We start from the raw sequence: 14331 nt of genomic DNA, 5'->3' as shown, positions 1-14331 counted from the left end.
GTGTGTTTTTACCGTAACCGGGCATCGTTTCGGCGCATTCAACGGACACGCTCACAGCATCCGCATGTTGAGATGACTGCGTCACTTTCCTCAGTTTATAAGCTACGTTTTATGCTTACTTTTAGACTTGGCATTCGACACGGACCTCAACAATTAAAGTCTTGCAAGTGTGTCCCATCTTTTGTTTTTGTTGCACAACTGTTAAGCACATGTGGGCCTCTTGCTAGAATTAACCAACATCACCCCTCTCTTACACGGAACCTGCTCCGTCAACCCTACACCTCCACTCACTATCACACCCTTGTCCTCCTGTAACAAAACTAATCAAGCGTAAAGGCATCACCAAACTGAGCTGGGATCCTGATGGAAAAGCGGGCTGTGGTGCCAGGGCCGCACTCGGCAAAATGAGCCGAACAAACCGAAGAAGAAGGGCGACGACTCGCCGTCATCCAACATTGCACTTTGTGATTGCTCACTGATACTCCTCCGAGGAGCTGATCTGTAATCAAAGCCGCTTTTCCTAATGCTATTTCACTAAAACATTTATTCTGGGAGGAGGAGGAGGAGTGAGTCTCGAAACAACAGCTGTTCCACCTCTGTCCTCTCAGATCTGCCAGGCTGAGGGGGAGGAGACGGCGGGGTAGGGGGGTGTTCTGGCAAAAGAGGGGGGCAGAGGCGGGGGGGGGGGGGGGGGGGGGGGGGAAACGGGCCATGAAACTGAAGGAGTACGCACCCTTGATCCTTGATTTACTCACAGAGGGGTGAGGGGAGGACAGCAGCTCTAAAAATACCCCATAAGGAGAGAGAGAGAGAGAAAAGGAGACAGGAGGAGATTTGGGTTTTTTTTTTTGTTGGAGGGGGGGGGGGTGCAGAGGAGGAAGGGTAGAAGAAGAAAATGCTTGTTTTTGCTCTGCTCACTACTGTAAAAAAAGGGCAACATCTTAAGTTTCAGCATCCTAAAAATACACCTCCCTCGTGACTGAAACCTCACAAGAAAGCTGTGTAGATTTTTTTTTTTAATATACAAATACTTGAATGGGGGGGGGGGCTGCCTCCTCCATCTTCCTCTCTCTTCCCCATCACCTCCCCTTCTCCTCCCCCCCCCCCCCCCTCAGCCTCTTTCATGAAAAAGATGTCACTAAAGACCCAAACAGCCGGAGGGGTTAGCATGAAGAGGAAATGATCAGTGAAGGAGGCGGCAGAACAATGTCCTTCTTTTTTATGTTCCTCAGCAGTTAATTCATGTCAGGACCAGTGGCCCAGATACTGTTAGACCCACTGAAGGAGTCCACTATAGCAGCACCAGAGGCTACAGGCCACGGCCTCTCACACACAAACACACACACTCACACACACACACACACACACACACTCTGTAAGTGACTGTCAGAGCTGTCTGTCAGCGTGCCAGAGTGCAAACTACAGTCTGAGAAGGTCTTTGTAAAGAATGAGCAGAGTGAGACATCTGTCGTTTTACGGCCTGAGAACTCAAACTTGAGGCTTCAAAAATGGTGAAAAAGAGGGCATCTACATTAATCGGATTCAATAGTCGCCCACTAGACATGTTCTCTCACTTTCAATCTGAGGATGGAAAATGTATTTGATCCAACAGCAGCTTATGGAAGTTGATGAAGAAATGAAGGAATCACCACACTTTCCGATAAAAAGAAACTCGCGACTCTCCTTACATAAACCTGGAAAATCAGCCCAAAACAGACGATTTCGCAACAGTGATGAGTGTCTATGAGTGTGTGTTTACGCACCGTGGCTCTTGTGCTGCTGCGGCACTGTAATGAAACGTGAAATCACACACTGGGATGCCAATATTACGCCACTGTGGATGCAATGTGTAAGAACACAGGCGTAATGACAGCGGAGCTTTCTTAAGGCGCTGTTGGGGATTTGCAATTTGTGAAGGGGCTGTAGGTGGACGGTCGTCTGCTGCTACAGGATGGGCCAGAACTGATACACCCTGGTCCTTTGATCAAAGGGAAACAAGAGCACATGCCTCCATATTGCCAAACATTCTGTCCAAGTTCTAAATAAGGATCTTTACACATCGCACCAACAACATTTTTTTTTATCTATACACAGTCTACACAACAGAGGTAACTCGCTGATTAAATTGAATGCCTAAAAAGTAAATTTTTCCAGCTATTTAATTTTCAAATTGTGTTGCTCTTCAGTGGTTTTCAACTTTCTAACCTGAACATCTTTGGGTTTGTGATCGTTCGCCCTGCAATTCGGGATTTAAAAAAAAAAAAATTTTTAACTAGTGACATACTATTTTTGGCTATTTTAAGGACAAATGAATTGACCAAAACATTATCTTCTTCCATGCAGATGTGTTGATGTCATATGCACTGCCGATTTCAAATAAGAAAACTACATGAGATGTCAAACTGATTTGAAGAAGTGTGTTGGCTGTAATGACATTTTAACTGCTTCAACCTTGACAGACTCATCAGAAGAAGCTGCTGAACACTGATACCCTCCTTCTTTTGTGCCCCCTAACACACACACACACACACACACACACACACACACACACACACACACACACACACACACACACACACACACACACACACACACACACACACTCACACACACACACACACACTCTTCCACCCCCTTCCGGATGGATAGTGGAAAATACTGACCCCACACACACACGGCGAGTGAGACAATGACCCAATAACGGAGAGAGCGTGAACCTGAGAGGCGGCGATGTAAAGGCATCCCCCGGCCCAGATTGAGCGGGGATCTTCACTTGTTTGAGTAGTTGGTGACACTGATACCCTCGGCCTGTGTCACACACAACTTAGTGGTAACCGTATCCACCCGCAGGGCCCCAACTTACTACTTCCATCTTCCCCTCCGCTGACAGCTGACCATGGGGAGTGATGAATGGAGAGGTCACATAGCTGGTCGAGCACACAAAGCACCCGATATGTCCGATATGTATGTATCAGACATGAACACACAGGCGGGTTTCTGCTTTTTACTGCCACTATGTCTGGAATGAGTTTTCAAGATGGATTATCTTCCATTATTTTAGGATGCTTGGAGAGTTTCATATCCATCATATCACTGATTATCAACTCTGGGGTTTCAAAATAAATAAAAAATGAGGCTGCCAGCTAATGATTCTTTCATATATTTCTGGTTTTTTTTTTGATTCATCAATTAACTTCTTAGTTTTAGAAAAAGTCCAATCTTGGTCCAAAGCCAAATCCAAGACTTCCCACTACTTATTTCACCTTGACACCCATAAAAAAAAAATCTTCAACATCAAAAGTAAGCAATAAGGAAAAAATGCAATAAATGTAAGAAGCCAAACAAGGACAGCAAGACAGAAAAGGCTTCATTTTCTTACTGCACTCTAAAAGTACGACGAGGCTGTCTAAGCTAACAATCTTGTTTTCAGAAAAGCACGTGAAAAAGCCGCCACTCTGAGGAGATCAGTCAACCTTTCTCCATAAAAACAAATAACATTTAAGATTTTCAGTGTTAGGTCAGTATCTAGAAACAAAGACTGCAAAGCAAACAGCACTATGGTCAAGACAATGACACAAAATTGAAGACAGCAAGCTTATAGTTTTAGAGAAAATAGGACTTTACAACTGCTTATAGGCAAAAAAAAAGTTTAGTAAGACATTACTTCTGTTGGTGTAGCATATTTGAAACTAATTGATCATCTTAAAAGTTAAAAAGTTATCATCTCATGATTGACAAGTTGTTTCATTATATGTTTGAATGACTCAGAATGACTGAGGACTCTTCTTTTGACAGCTCACTCAGCTGTTGTGGGAATCAAACCTGTGACGTTCCCTCCACAGGACGTCACCCTAACCAGAAAACCTCCCTGATACAGATCTCTGACTGGAACAGCAGCTCCTTAAACCTTAGCTTTCATAAAACACGGTTCCTGTTTCCCACGCTGTTTCTCCAAATAAGGAGCCTGGGCAGGTTTTGATTGGCTGCTGCTCTGTTTGGATTAGATAATAAGTTACCTGCCACTTCTTTATCAACACAACTGCTTTTTTTTACCCTTCAAACACTCATACTACACCCCGTCCTCCCCCTCCTCCTCCCTCCTCTCACACTCTGTAACTGAAGCCACATAAACAGTAGCTTGTTTGGTAACCTATCAAACCGCACTGTACCGCCGCTGTGCGTAAAAGTCGTGCGTAATGCGCGCACAGGCCTGTCGCTTGGTTGGAAACACAAAAATATACACTCAAAAGCTCAAACATAGGAATGTGATGTCCCTGGCGAGATGGTTGGTGACACAAAGAGGCCACCAATTGTTAAATGGGCACGCGAAGTGGAGAATGAATAGCAGGCAGACACTTAAGACAGCAAGGAGAGACAGAAAACTGTGCCAAAATCTGCCAAATTTCTCTTTGCACGAGAGGGGTTGAGCGACTTTAGGCTGTGCTATGATTCACCAACAACACATAAAAACTTCCTCATATGATTTATCTCTTTTATTGGACTCAACATCGATTATTAAAAGCATGAAATGATGATTATTTTGTGGTGAAACGATAAACTAGGATCACCACAATGGTTGCTGATGATGCATCAAGCGAAACTTTTGAAACTTCCGAGCAACTTTCCACAACAATAACCACCGACATTTTTGGACTTCTTTTCAAAGCAGAACTGGAGAGTCAATGAGCCACTTACCGGCCACGCGAACTGGAAGGGGATGATGATCTTCCCGGCGTCGTTGTTCCGGTTCTGTCCGGTTTTCTGGCCGCCTTTGAACTGAAAAGTATTCCCACCGATAACCTTAGTAGTTTCCGAGCCGTATGTGCACGGGCCATTGGTCGTGACCTCCGTTTGGTATTCCTTTAAACACACTCTGAAGTAGGTGTCGCACTCGTCCACGCCACATTGGCCCTCCGCGGCGCTCTTTTCCACGTCGCAGCAGTCGCCGTTGAGTAGCTGACCTTTGGGGTTTTCCACTGAAATCAACTGCAGCTCGAAGTAACCGGTGGACTGTGACACCTGAGGAGGACGGAAGAGGGTTTAAAAAAACTGAAAGGGAATTTTTTAAAATTTTATTTTAAAGGTGGTTTAATGCTATTTGTTGGTTAACTATTCGCATTTGTGTTGTATTTTCTATTTCAGGGTCAGGTGTAATGGTAAAAGCAATGCCACTTACATTTTAAGTCAAATTATAACACTTTATAATCGTATTTAAGAGGACAATTCCACAATAAGTTACTTTTTTTTTTTTTTTTTTTTTGCAGTGTTCAGTCACCCTGCAGCCCACACTACTGTACATTTTGGCACAGTTGCACTTCAGGGCTGAATAACGCGACATACTAGCACTCCAATTCAGCTCACTCTGCATATCAGGCTGCAGCCGAGCACTGCAGAAAAGCCCACCTTAACAAAACACTGCAGAATGAATTTGATGAAAAGACTCCGGAGAAGTGAAACTATCTGACAGACGCGAAGACAAGCAACTCGTAATTTTTTTGCAATTGAACTTACAAGACCTGTTAAAGACAGTAACACGACGTTTCCCCCACACAGGTGAAGCTGCACTGCAAACATGTTAAGCCAAGAAACTGTTTTGCGTAATTAAGGTGCTAAGAGTCCGCATACAGGCTCATTAACGCACTCGATATTGGTATTAAACCTTTGGTGTTGAAACTTTAAGGAGGAATGCACATCTTTGCCTTATTTAAACTGTTACTACTTGTCTTTTAACAAAAAAAAAAGCATCAACTGTCAATTATTTGCATGTAAACTTCAAACTTAATTTATCCCCCGGAGGAAGCACAAATTTAGAAATTCCTATATCACATGATTCGACTTTTGAACACGCAATTCAATTAAGGCAGGAATTTAACCCTTTCCAAAATAACTCCTGTCGATGTATAAGTTAAACTCACGTCTACAATATGAATAAAAATGAGTTCTCACCTGAGCCCACAGCGTCAGAAGGAGACACACTAGTAAGAAGCGGTGCAGTTTCCCCGGAATATTCCACATGTCTCCGGCTGCACAGTGTTGGTTACCATGAGGGAAATGCAAAAATATGAATGTCTCAATGAGTCAAAATGATCATGAACAAGAAGTAGAACTCGGTTATCCACCCCCTCCTCCTCCTGGTGTCCGCTGAATGCACGGTGTGGCTGCTCTCCGGGATGCCTGCGGATCTGGAGGAGGAAAAAAAAAAAGCGCACCGCTGCTGCTGCTGTTTGGTCCACGGACGCACAACAAGACGCGCGAACTCCACTTTCCTCCGCCGCTCGACGCACTAAACAGCAGAGAAGGAGAGCAGCGGTGCGTCTCTGTTTGACAGAGCTAGAGCCGGGCGCTCCCCCCCCCGCCCCCCGGTGACGGACAGCTGCGTGAGCCAATCACAGGCTCACCTGGGTGGGACGTTTGTCAGCAGAGAGCAAATCAGGAAGAGGGGGCAGGACAAGGGTCGATGATGGATTTCTAGTAGAAGTTTACTCACACAGGAGCTTGTATTTGTGTAAAATTTGACTGAGAATGTGTCACACTTAAGTGGTCTCCAGAGTTTTCCATGATTAAAAATCAACATGTGTTTTTTCAAGTTTCTTGTATTTTTATATTTAAAATGCTTAATATTTACACAATGATACAAAAAAACAGAATTTAGGCTATAAAGCACATATATAAAACTTTAATTATTAAACCTACAATCATTACAAAAACATTAAGTACATGATGTTTTCTGAGAAGGACACCTGAGCTGCTCTTTACTGACCTGCAGACAGAGGAAACATGGCAGTTAGCGCCCTCTACTGGCCACTCAAAAACACCCACTTACAATGAAGTGGTGGAAGGAGTGCACATTCATCAAATAAGTAGTTTTCAACATATTTGGCACTTTAAAACACATTTTCAATCCAGGTCAGAGGAGAAACTTTGAACTTCTTCACAATTTTATATCCCACAAATGTCCCCCTTTTTTTCGACTGAAGCCAGAGCTTAACCTTTATATTTTGAGTTTGATTATACTTTGGATATTAGAGATTTGCTTTTAATGGAACATTTTGATTTTGAGTTGAAAAGATCAATAGTCTATATTGTTTCTTCTGTGTGAAAAGTGACTCGGACTTACCCAATTGCAACATATTTTTAACCAACTTTCTTCATGAACATCACAATTATTGCTCACTGGGAAGAGACAAGTGTGAAGACAGAAGACGTTTCAGAGTGTAAAAAGTGAGATCCTCTTAATAGTGGTTTTTACAGGAAGCTTTTGATCGGATCTAACGGGAAATATCGGTAAAAACAGGTTCAAACAGCCTCTGAGTGACTTTGACTTTTGAGCAAGACGAAATGTCGGATCACCGAAGAAATTCTTGAAGGATGAGTGAATATATTCTGATTCATCCCATTTCTGTCGAAGCATTTCAACAAAACCTCAAATGTTTATCTCACGGTAGCACCAGAGCAAAGAGCCAGGCCATTAGAGGAGTCTGCAGGATTCATCCACTGGCCAACATGCATGTACGTAAAATAATTGAGGGCTAATGTGACCTCTGGATGTCAAAATAGTTAAGTCAAGACTAAAGACGTTTAATTTTTTTAAATCATATTGGCACATTGTCAGAATTTGTTTAATCAAGGAAGTTGTGTGTATTTTTAAATTTTTTGTATTTTTGGCAAGTTTACACGTTTCTAAACCATTTCGATTACAATTTCAAGCGTCCCAGCATGCAGGCAAACCCTGCAAATGTGTTACTTCCAGTGTGCAGGGATTATTTCCTATTGCTATGCTATTCAACACATATTTGGGTGGATGATGCAAGCTCACACTGTCTCAGATAGCGGGCCATGGGAGGATCTAATAAGACAGCTGTTTCTCCCCTTACAGATCTTCCTGCTGCAGATTTCGCTGGTTCAGACAGTGGATCAGTTCTGTAGTGGTCGTTCAGCGGCTGCTGTTTCCCTGCAGGACGGAGGTGGACAGGTGGCCTCTGACACCCTGCAGCAGATGTTTCCTTCCAGGGAAGCAGGTGCAGACACACACATTTTGTCATTTGCACATACTTGTGTACATACGAGTTATTCACATGCCTGCACACAGACACAAACGTCTTGTGTTCATCCCTTTATGACCGGGCTTATCAGCAGTGATAAGGAAGTATGGGAAACACCGCTACACAGACAAACTGGGGAAGTAATGGGGTTAATTAGCTACAAAAAAAACGTACTGGAGTGTCAGTGGTCACAACACAATGTTATAGATCAGTACGACAAACCTGTAAAAAAGGTCTGTGGCAGTCCTTTTCTTAAGTTTCATTTTCAGATGTGACTTCTCTATTCAAAGACTCCTAGTTTTACAAAACATTTCAAATTAAAACATTTCGTAATTAACCAAAGTTTCATATGAACACTTTGTGTGTTTGTACTTATTTGTCACTTACAGAAACTCATGGCCCAGAGGTAGAATCGGTCGTCTCTCATCCGGAAGGTGAACTGTGTTCATCACGATGGTCGACTTCCATGGCTTGAGAGCTTGCTTGTAAATGTTCTCGTGTGTTGATGATTGGTTACATTCTCCAAGACGGCTAGGAGATTAGGGGAGTAACAATAAAATAAAACACAGGGGAAAGTAGGAGGGACTAAGTACAAGCACATTCAAAAATATATTTATTTAAGAGGAGTGCACTTAAGTCACACAACTTCAAGACCTCTGAACACACACAGCCGAATGGCCCACTGACAACAGGCTGCCACCTCTCTCCAGCCTTGATACTCCAGACCCTGATTGCTATGTTGCTACAGGAGTGGATGGCTGCAGGGATGCTGAGAAGCAGCATCGGGAGAGCACACATGAGAGAGAGAGAGAGAGAGAGAGAGAGAGAGAGAACAGAAAAACAGCCCTACAGTACATGACAGGTTAAAATGATCCTTTAGCATGTAGGAGTTGCTATCAAGCTAAATGCTTTGAAAACTGTTACAATCAAAAATGGTCATAGCACCTTTGTGTTGGAAGATTAAGTCTTTGCAAGCCTCCTCCTTCTTCTACACGGTGCCATCTCTCTGCTAACACGGAGGTCTGGTAACAGAAACATTTTATATGTTGGACGCATCTAAAAAAATTGAGTATTACGAAAACTTCAAGAATAAATGAATGAGCAGAACATTGATACGTGAACCAAAGTTTGTGGCAATCCATTTATTAGTTTCTTACATATTTCCACCAAAACTGCAGTTTCAACCTCCTTAAGGGACCCCTGGAAAACGTTTCATATTGATAGTACAAGACATCCATAAGATGGTGACGTACTTTACAGAAAATGTTCACCTGCTCGGTTGCTTTAGTAAAAGTTTTTGAAATACTCTAAAAAAAAAAAACTATCAGATATTTCATTAGTGTCTTTAGAGCCCTGTAGTCTTCTTGTGTTTCCAATTGATTTGACCATTATGGCATTATTATTAAACCTACATTTTAAGTGAACAAACAGCCAGATACCCTAAAAATCATTCTGTAATCTTTAAGTAGCCAAAGTGAAATTGCTTCACTGAGAAACAACTATCACACTGTGTAAAGTACGCTGTCAGTGTCGGCCCGCTGTTGTCGTTTGGTTTGGAGATGTTTGTTTTTTTGTTTATTTGGATCCCCATTAGCTTCATCAAGCGAGAAGCTATTCTTCCTGGGGTCCGCAGTTTGCACTGTGACAATACATTTTACACATTCAAATGATATATATTGTTTTCACACTATGCAAACATTCCACATCATGTATCATATCTACAATAACTAAAGAATAATGAAGACATTTTACATAAATGAACAAAAACACAAAAGAAACAGATAAACTCAAAGGCTCTGTCTGAGTTTACAACATCTAAAAGATAAACATGGCTACAAAAAGAAGGCCCACAGTCCTATCAGTACTGAGGTGGAAGAGTAAAACCAAAAAAAAAACTTGTTTTCATATTCTGCAGCTGAATGTTTGAAGGATTAAGAAATTCAGCAGGAGATAAAGTCCCACCTCACATTGCTGGGGCCTCTAATGCGGAACAAAGACTAAACATGAGGCCAGCTGAAGACTGCCCACACTGATCTGATATGCAGTTCAGGGCAGATATGAAGCTGCATGCTGTTTACCAGCACAAAGTCAAAAATAACTACAGACACCATCCACAGCACTTATAATATGAAGACTCATTCTCATTTATATGGTAGATTCAAGACTTTAAAGCTCCTCTGAGGAGATTCTAACTGGTTGTGGATCAAACTGAAATTTGCATTGATGTCTCTATATGATCTACAAAAAGCAAACAAGACCATTCAGAAGAAGAAAGATTGTTATTTTTAGCCGCAGTGTAGATGTCTGCACATTGAAGAAACGGTCTTCGTTTACATTTTTCACAGTAAATATTCACAGTGATACATTTGACTTTGTAGAAAGCGGAAGAAGACTTTCACATGTACGGTACAAGATCAGGGAAGACGTAGGAGCTACCGCGTAGTCCACAGGGGGCGCCAAGATCAACGCAAAACTGAAAGTTGCTCACAGGAGCGTTAAATTTGACGCAGAAGAGATCTCGTTTAGACCTGAAAAATGTTGGGTTTCTGAAGATTTGATAACACCAACAAAGCATTTAGTCTATATAAAGCTACGCATGATTTTTTTTTTGCTGTGTGTTGACTTATGTAATAAAGAAAGGGCCGGTTATTATACGTTTTCTTCATCCTGCCCCTGTTTGTTCGTGGACAGTATTATGAGAAAATAATTCATTTTGCGTGTCGTGTCATTGTGTTGGAATCAAACACTGAAATGAGCAAATAAATCAAGTATGAATGAAAGAATATGAATGTATACTGTCAACACGTCCATTGCGTGTATGACCTCTTCTTAACAAGCTCGGGTCTGTCTCTGCGATGGTACAAATTCCTGCACATTAATCACACCTGGTGATTAAAGTAATTGTCTCTCTGATTACTGTACTTTACTCTGTGAGTGGACGTGAACTATTCAGACTTCTCCCTCGGTCATTGTAAGAAATCTGGAGTCAGCCCTGCAGGTGAGTTCTGCTCAGCATGTGCCTACCTGCACAGGACGGGGCGGTGATTTTTAACTCCCTTTCACTTTTGATTGACCCGTTATGTTAATCTGATGGCTTATAATTTAAAGAGCAGCACTCACTCTGCTGTGACTCTGGATACTTTTTTTTTTTTCTGGATTTACACCCTCTACGCCCAGAGACTTTCATTTCTTAACTCTGAAATCTCTGAACTTTACGTTTTATTTAATGCTGTACTGTTTGGAGCCCTCTCAAGTTCTCCTTGGCAGCCTTTTTAAAAAGTCAAAATATACTTTGTATTCTACTATTTGTTGATGTATTTTCTTCTCACTGCATTGTTTGTTGGGATGTGAGAACACACATTCATAAGGACATATTTCCAAAAGCGAATGAATGTTTAAAAAAGCTGAGTTCGCAAAAAACATCAGCTTCACAAATACCAGCAAACATATTTTGCTAAAGAGACAGATAATGGTTAAAACCTCTGACTGCTGTGTGGATGTGCCCAGTTGTTCTCATCACCTGATCACATCTATAATGTAATAGCAGCCGTTAAGCCTGATTAATACTTCTGCGTTGAATCTACCAAAAGGTACATCTGTTAGCACCAGAACTAGCGTATCTAACAAATGTCAATTTATTTGTCCCTTTGTATTGCTTTGCCGCTTTTTGTTGTTGTGCAATGCATCTTCTGATATGCTGGGCCACAGAGGATACACTGGATGGATCCTTCATTAGCTGGGAAGAGGACGCATTCGTCAGCTGCATTTGAATGAGCCCTCAAAATGGAACAGTCTGCCTTCCAAAGGATACAACCTCTGAAAAGAGACAGAGCTGATACATGACAAAATGTTAGATCTTTCACTGACCTGGACTTCATTCCACCACCTGCTGGAAGGGCATACTTGTTGCAACGTTTAGATTTGTCTTAGAAAAGATATTGTGGGCAGAATTTTGCTTAAAGCTGTGGTATCCATTAAAAAAATCTAAATTTTCTAGCTTTACAGATATTTAAACTTTACATTTGTGTCAAAGTGACACCCCCTCATTTCATTTTCTTCATCTCCTTCTCTTCCTCCTTAATGACTCATGGGCTTCTGTTTTCCAGGGATCTTGTTGAAATCAAACACCGATGTGTTTTCCGAGAGGGATAGGGCTAAAAACACAATCGCTTTCACCTTCACCCACAGCTTCTGCACACAAACAGGCTGAGGGCTGAGAGAGCTGCCATGGAAACGTTTACAGGTCCCGTCCTGAAGAATGCAAACAGAACTGGATCGAGCTCTTATCTGACAAAGGAGTAAACTTTAGACAGTCTTGTTGTGGCTTGCCTGTGTGGTCTTTCATGTGCATCATTTTCACAGAATGGATGATTGTCTTCGTTTTTCAATCCTTGTAAACCCCAGCGACTGGAGTGAGAATGCATTCTCGTTTACAGGAACAGCATGTGAAAAAAAAAGAAGAAGAGGATTACATGAATTCACACAGTCAGAGCCAGCAATAGAGACAAATTGGTGACGATGCTGTTTAGGGAGTGGAGACAACTGATTCACACTCGAGTTCCCAGACGAGGATTCAAACCTGTGATTTTCAATTCCCAAAGCAGCGACCACCCCCTCTGACTGATCACTGTTGCTCATCAAAAGGGGGTGGGGTCAATGTCTGGGTCAAACAGGAGCCGCGAGCTGCTCGGTCACGTCACACTCCCAGATGTTGGATCAGCTCCTGGAGGCAAGGTTCAAGTATACTGTGAGAATTTTGTGAAGGAAAATGAAAACAAAAACATGATGTGCTCTGCTTCCATGTGTTTTCGTCCCGTGGTGCATTCATGTGCTAGTCTACACCTCTGTAAAACTTCAGTCTCAAAGAAACTGCTAGGAACGAAACAATCGGAAATTCTCAGGAGTAATAAAGAGGGCAGCAAACAGTCCGCTTAATTTATCAGCAGCTCGTTAATGCATGGAAGTTTCCCACAGAGCAGAACTCCAGATAAAGGGAGGGGAAAAGAAAGCCAGGCAGGTTTAATGATATAGCACCTTTAAGCTGCAAGGTAATGTGAAGTGCTTTACAGAAGCATCCAGATAGCAAGAGAGTTACAACAAACAGCTCAAAAAAATCTAATTGTGAGACAAAAATAATGATTTTGTGTCGGGATATTGATTCATGAGGGATGACTCTACTTTGTGCACAATGCAAAAAGTTACATAGCTACGGAGTTTAGACTGAGAACTGTCTCCACACATACTGAAATAGGCTGCGTTCTCTGGACTTTAGATCACCACAAAAATGGGCTGAATTGGGTTCTTTTAATGCAAGTTTTAGAAAGCTGATGATGCCATGACTAAGCCCCCGCTACACACCTTTTGACTCTCTGCTTTCTGAGTGGTTTGACCTCCTGAAGGTAGATGAGGTCAAGAAAGCAGAAACCCTGTTTGACCTCAGTCTGCGGCTCCTCTCACCTCAGCTTAACAGGCTCACACCTTCACAGGAAACCCTGTTTGATCACCTGACAGCTCGCTGACAGGCTGGGGGCCCACTCTCCACCTCTGCACATACCGAGCAGGACACACACACACACACACACACACACACACACACACACACACACACACACACACACACACACACACACACACACACACACACACACACACACACACACACACACACACACACACACACACACACACACACACACACACACACACAGACTTATCTCAACTTTACGAGTGAAGTGTTGGAACAAGCATTCCAAATGAAGCATTATTCGTCACTCCTGCCCCCTGTGTGTTTGAACCACACACCCCACGCGCACATATTTTCCCTCTTCATCTTCATTGTGAAGAAACATTCCTTTTTACGCAATAAACCTGGATTACTGTCATTTTATTGACGACTGTGGGCCAATCCACAGGCTCCAGTTTCACGTCAAGCCAGATTCAGACTATTGACTACAGAGGATGACATGACATGTTTTCCCCTCCACCCGAGAAGACAGCCGTTCTGATAACAGTGATGTTGCTAGAAACATGTCCAGCACCTCTGATCTCTTCAAATCTGGACTGTAGGCAGTAAAAGTAGGCAATGAATTCACTATTTGTTTCTCACGATAATGCTTTTCATACTCACAAAAATCGCAGGGCATGGAGGGTTTTGCCACACAGTGCAACAGTCCCATTTTTTTATTAGAATGAGCACCAAATAAAAGCAACTCTTTTGATGAGAAATTGTTTCTTTGATGCACCAGAAAAGTGGTCTACAAAGCAAGCTGCACTATTCTGCCACCATGGA

At 42.3% G+C, this 14331-nt stretch overlaps 1 protein-coding gene and 1 long non-coding RNA gene across 5 annotated transcripts in view; both read right to left on the bottom strand.

The window, feature by feature from the left end:
- Window positions 1–6307, bottom strand: part of LOC132992834 (protein jagged-2-like) — a 60773-nt gene extending 54466 nt beyond the window's left edge. Inside the window, exons 1-2 of one of the 2 annotated variants that reach the window (XM_061062355.1) lie at window positions 5947–6307; window positions 4696–5019 (exon numbers count right to left, since the gene is read on the bottom strand). In XM_061062355.1, coding sequence (XP_060918338.1) covers window positions 4696–5019; window positions 5947–6015 — 393 coding nt within the window. In that variant the 5' untranslated portion in view covers window positions 6016–6307. The remainder of the gene's footprint in view (window positions 1–4695; window positions 5020–5946) is intronic. The other variant, XM_061062356.1, reaches the window with a different exon arrangement.
- A 354-nt stretch (window positions 6308–6661) lies between these two features.
- On the bottom strand, window positions 6662–8849 carry LOC132993450 (uncharacterized). 3 transcript variants are annotated; one of them, XR_009676472.1, is made up of 4 exons: window positions 8430–8849; window positions 8265–8336; window positions 7875–8174; window positions 6662–6760 (listed from the first exon to the last, which is right to left on the bottom strand). It is a non-coding gene; the product is annotated as an uncharacterized LOC132993450 (long non-coding RNA). The 3 variants fall into 3 exon arrangements; XR_009676471.1 differs by lacking the exon at window positions 6662–6760 and having other exon boundaries at window positions 6767–8174; window positions 8430–8840; XR_009676473.1 differs by lacking the exon at window positions 6662–6760 and having other exon boundaries at window positions 6767–8003; window positions 8430–8837.
- Window positions 8850–14331: the final 5482 nt, after the last annotated feature.

The sequence above is a fragment of the Labrus mixtus genome, chromosome 18, assembly GCF_963584025.1.
Source record: "Labrus mixtus chromosome 18, fLabMix1.1, whole genome shotgun sequence".
NCBI classification, from domain to species: Eukaryota; Metazoa; Chordata; class Actinopteri; order Labriformes; family Labridae; genus Labrus; species Labrus mixtus.
Note: the sequence above shows the minus strand (reverse complement) of the source record. Positions and strands in the feature narration are given on the sequence as shown.